The sequence below is a fragment of the Octodon degus genome, unplaced genomic scaffold (assembly GCF_000260255.1).
Source record: "Octodon degus isolate 3935 unplaced genomic scaffold, OctDeg1.0 scaffold00115, whole genome shotgun sequence".
Lineage (NCBI taxonomy): Eukaryota > Metazoa > Chordata > Mammalia > Rodentia > Octodontidae > Octodon > Octodon degus.
Window position 1 is genome coordinate 6,978,499 of NW_004524691.1, and position 4,375 is coordinate 6,982,873.

Consider the following 4,375-nt stretch of genomic DNA (forward strand, 5'->3'; position numbering starts at 1 on the left):
TCCCCACACAGCTTGAACTCATAGTGATCCTCCTCTCTAGGACTCCTCAGTGCTAGGATTACAGGCATGTGCCACCCCACCCCTTAGTCCATGGCTCAGTGCCCCTTGGGGTGGGGCCAGCACTGCATGTGGTGCTAGGGATCAAACCCCAGTCCCTGTGCTTGCCTAAACAGGCACTTAGTCTGCTGAGTTATCTTGCCAGCCCTAAAAAAGGGGCAACACTTAATAAGAACTTGGATTGAAATTCTAGTTCTTCCTTCAATAAAGAATTTAAATAACCTGGGGCAAGTCAATCTCTCCCTGAGTCCCTAACCTTTGTAAATGAGAATAATACTAATAAATAAATGTATAACAATTGCTCAATAAAAGATAATTATTAAAATATTGGCAGACTGTTTAACTTAATGAGATATATTTTGATTATGATAGGTCTTAGCACTACCTCATTCTTACTTCAGTTCCTTGGTATTCAGTTTTAATAAGTATTATGTACTCTAATGACTAACTTGAGTGGGAAGCAGGATTAAACTAGAAAAGAAAAAAAGCAGTCTCTTTTTTTTTTCTGTATTTTAGGGAAGGGTCTACAGAGTGTTCAGGGTCTCATTTCTAGATCAAACTCATAGTGATTCGCCTGTTTACAGCTTCCCAAGTGTTGGAATTACAGGTGTGTGCCACCACACCCAGTCTCAATCGCCCTTTCAGGGCGCCCCGGGGTTGGAGCCAGCATGGCAGGCCTGGGATGGAACCCCCAGCCCCTGTGCCTGCTTGTAGGCACTTTAATCCACTGAGCTATTTGGCCAGCCCTTAGCAATCTTGCATTTTGCCACCCATTAACTAATATGGAAAAAGTAAAGTGAAAAAAATAAATGAAACAACAGATGTAAAACTTGGTTTTAGGTTTGGGTATTTTTTATTTTTATTTTCTTTTTCATGGTGCTGAGAGACCAAGCCAAGGGCCTTAAACTGAGCTATATCCCCAGCCCAATTTTGATATTTTAAAAAGCAGTATTTCTCATACAAGTAACACTTAATGATATGAATCCTACAAATTCAAGTATTATGTCTTTGCCACTGTAGTAGAACAGATCTCTCACTTAGGGTCCTGTTTTTCTTCAAACAACAAAGAAACTGAACTGTACATATCTGCTCTAGGTTTTCAACCTAACTAAAATTATTCAGTCACCTTGTGAGATTTTCTCATATTCCATAATTTCCCATATTCCAACTTATATCCTTTTTACTTTTCTCAAATTAATACTGTTTTCTTTTTCCTTCCTATTTCCTCTTAACTGTAAGAAAAAATTTTCACATAAAATTAAGCTCCTCTGCTTCTCATAGTTCCTTACTCTAGACTTCGCTATTTTCTCAAGCAGATTTTGATTAGCAGCAGACTTACAGAGTGAGTAGGAATTTCTAAAAATATAGCTGCTGTTAATTGAGTACTTTTGTGTTGTTTATTACAGGGCTTAGGATGTTAAGACAACATTATATATATATATATATATATATTTTTTTTTTTTTTTACTTTTAAATTTTATTTGTACTTGTGTACAGTATATGCAGTTTACAATCATCTTGGTGAGTGGGTACATGTACATACTATAGCTTATTTTTTCCATTTCCTGTTTCCTCCCGCCTATATTTTCCCATCCCTATTTTCATTATTGTTGATATTATTAAATTTAGCTCATGTTATGCCATCTAATGTTTACATTCATTAAGGTTATTAGGTTTCTAGTAATTAACCTATCAGGCCTGGGCTAGGACTGGATCTGGGGGTTCCGAAATGTGGCAGAAATTCCTACTCGCAGGGCGGTGTGGGGGAGGTGCTGCAGCATGGTGGGGGACGTCCCAAGGGGGTGGAAGAGGGTCTCACCCATGCTGCGCCTGGGCTGGGACCAAGACAATATTATATTTTTGCACTTCATTTATTCATTCAAAATATTTAGTAAGTACCTACCACATACTGGGCACTGTGTTAGGTGGAGGATGTAGAATGGTGAGTAAGAAACAATTTTGCATTCTCAATTTTATATTCAATTGTGAAACTACAATCATATAATGCTTAAAATACAGTACAAGCAAAAATTTTGAAAAACTCCTGCACTCAAATATTCACAACCCTGAAGTTATCGCAGTCATTACTTGCATTATCTGAATAACTGAGAAGTCAACTAGTCGTATGTTATCACCAGCTTGTAGCAGATGTTAAATTAAGAATAATTTTATAAGCTGATTGTTAAATAAAGACATTATTTAAAAAGGAACTTAAAAATATTATTTAATGCAATACAAGTAGATATCAATAAAGATCATATAAAAACCTCTATAAAAACAATTTTATAATAAAAGAGAATAACAATGGTTAATATTCTGAGTATCCTGAAATTTTAAATACTAACAAGCAAACTATTCAAAACAAAGGCAGCAAATACTCTATATTTATCATCTTAAGATTATTTTATTATCTTTTACTATTACCTATGTACTTGAAATTATTTACATCTACATTAGTGGTAATATTATATAATGGTGTGCTATTTTGCCCCTTCTGCCCACTCTCCTCAAGAAAATGACAATGTTATTATAATGGTCAGGGAAGAAGTATTTACACCACAGAACTCACTAAACACTTCACGCCCCCATCTCAATTGCTTTTCTGTTGTTGCTGGGACAAAATACACAACACCCAAAATTAAGGAAGAAAAGGTTTATTTAGCTCAGTTTGTGGAAATTTCAGTCCATACAGCTGGCTTCAAGGCAGAGTGGCACACAGCAGGAGCAACAGCTCATGTCCGCAGAAAACAGCAAAAAGCAAATGGAGGAGCAGTGGCTGGGCCGGCTAACAAGCCTCTCTCCTTCCCTTATATTGCTCGCAGATTACCTATCCCAGGATGGGTGTGGCACTCACACCCATAATTCCACATTGAATCATGAATGAATCACAAACCATAGAAGCTGCCCCAATGACTACATGAGGCTTTGGAGGGACAACTAGACACAAACCATAACACTCCTCTAAAGCTTGATGCTTATCAGAACATTTTATTGTCCTTTAAAAATACCAAATTTTTTAAGATCTAGGTTCAAATTTCTTGGGTAGGGGCAGGGGATATAGCTCAGTGGCATAAGCACCTACCTGGCAAGTGCAAGGTCCTGAGTTCAATTGCCAGTACCGGAAGAAAAAAAAAAAAAAGGACCTCAAATTTCTTGGGTATGTTAATTATCATTCCCTACCTTTTAATATAGAGTAAGTATGGTGAATATATTCTTTCATTATTCTTAAAACAACTCTGGGTCATCAATTGGAACACTTACTATTACACTGGGCTATGGTATTAAGCTTAAAAACCATTTGTCCTTACTGAAAAACTCAGCCTATTAGGCTGTCTCTCTTATGGGAGATGAGTGATTCCTTTTCTCATCGACTATCAACTGCTGATAGGTTCTGGGTTTCAAAATCTAATTCCTTTACACACCTATAATATTCAAATAACGGAACTTAACAAAAAAGGGTATACAGATGAATGTCCATTTTGTATCTGTGTATTCAAAGTTGTTGGGATAGATATATAGTTGCATTCTCTTAATGAATAGAATGATTTGTTCTAATGGTGTTTGTAAATAGGATAACAAGTCTGCATCTTGTACAGCAATTAACCACTAAGAGGAATGTATGCAGTGTGTTAATTATTGAAACTGTCCTACCGATCTGATTTGAAACTGTCTCAATGCTATTTATTTATCAATAAAACTATGCCAAAAAAAAAAATCAAATTCCTTAGCACTACAAACAGACATTCTCAGAGAAGGCATTTCTTATTACTATTTGTTGCACAAACTTTATTAGCTCTATTTTCACTACCCATGGCTTACTTTTTATTTCTAAGGTAAATTCAGGATAGGCAATGGTTAAGAAAGTTAAATTTGGGCCGGGGAGAATGGCTCAATAGAATAAGTGCTTCCCTGGCAACAGCAAGGGCCTGAGTTCAATCCCTGGTTCCACAAAAAAAGAAAAAAAAAAAGAAAGTTAAATTTAATCCAAACCAGGTTGACATAAAAACTCGAAAGTAAATACTTTAGCTAAGTCAAAACTGAATTTTAAAGAAATGCAAGGTACTTACGAGAATACATAACATTGAAGAGATGTTGAAACAACTAAGTGTGCATAGTTTAAAGATGCTTTAATGACTCTGTCACGAAATTCCAATAAATCCACTGCATCGTTAAGAACATTCCGAACCTAAATAAGGAGAAATGAAATACCAATAAATGTTAGAACATCAAAATTTTAGTAAGTCAGCAAGATTCTGAAACACAAAAAATTCAATGCATTCTTAACTACCTAACCATATAACATTACTGTCAGAAAATT

The 4,375-nt window shown here is 35.8% G+C and overlaps 1 protein-coding gene across 3 annotated transcripts in view; it reads right to left on the bottom strand.

Annotated features, from left to right (window-relative positions):
* Positions 1–4,375, bottom strand: part of Ift80 (intraflagellar transport 80) — a 161,095-nt gene that overhangs the window by 67,993 nt on the left and 88,727 nt on the right. For all 3 annotated transcript variants that reach the window (XM_023699687.1, XM_004639852.2, XM_023699688.1), the window contains one exon: positions 4,125–4,243. In XM_023699687.1, coding sequence (XP_023555455.1) covers positions 4,125–4,243 — 119 coding nt within the window. The remainder of the gene's footprint in view (positions 1–4,124; positions 4,244–4,375) is intronic.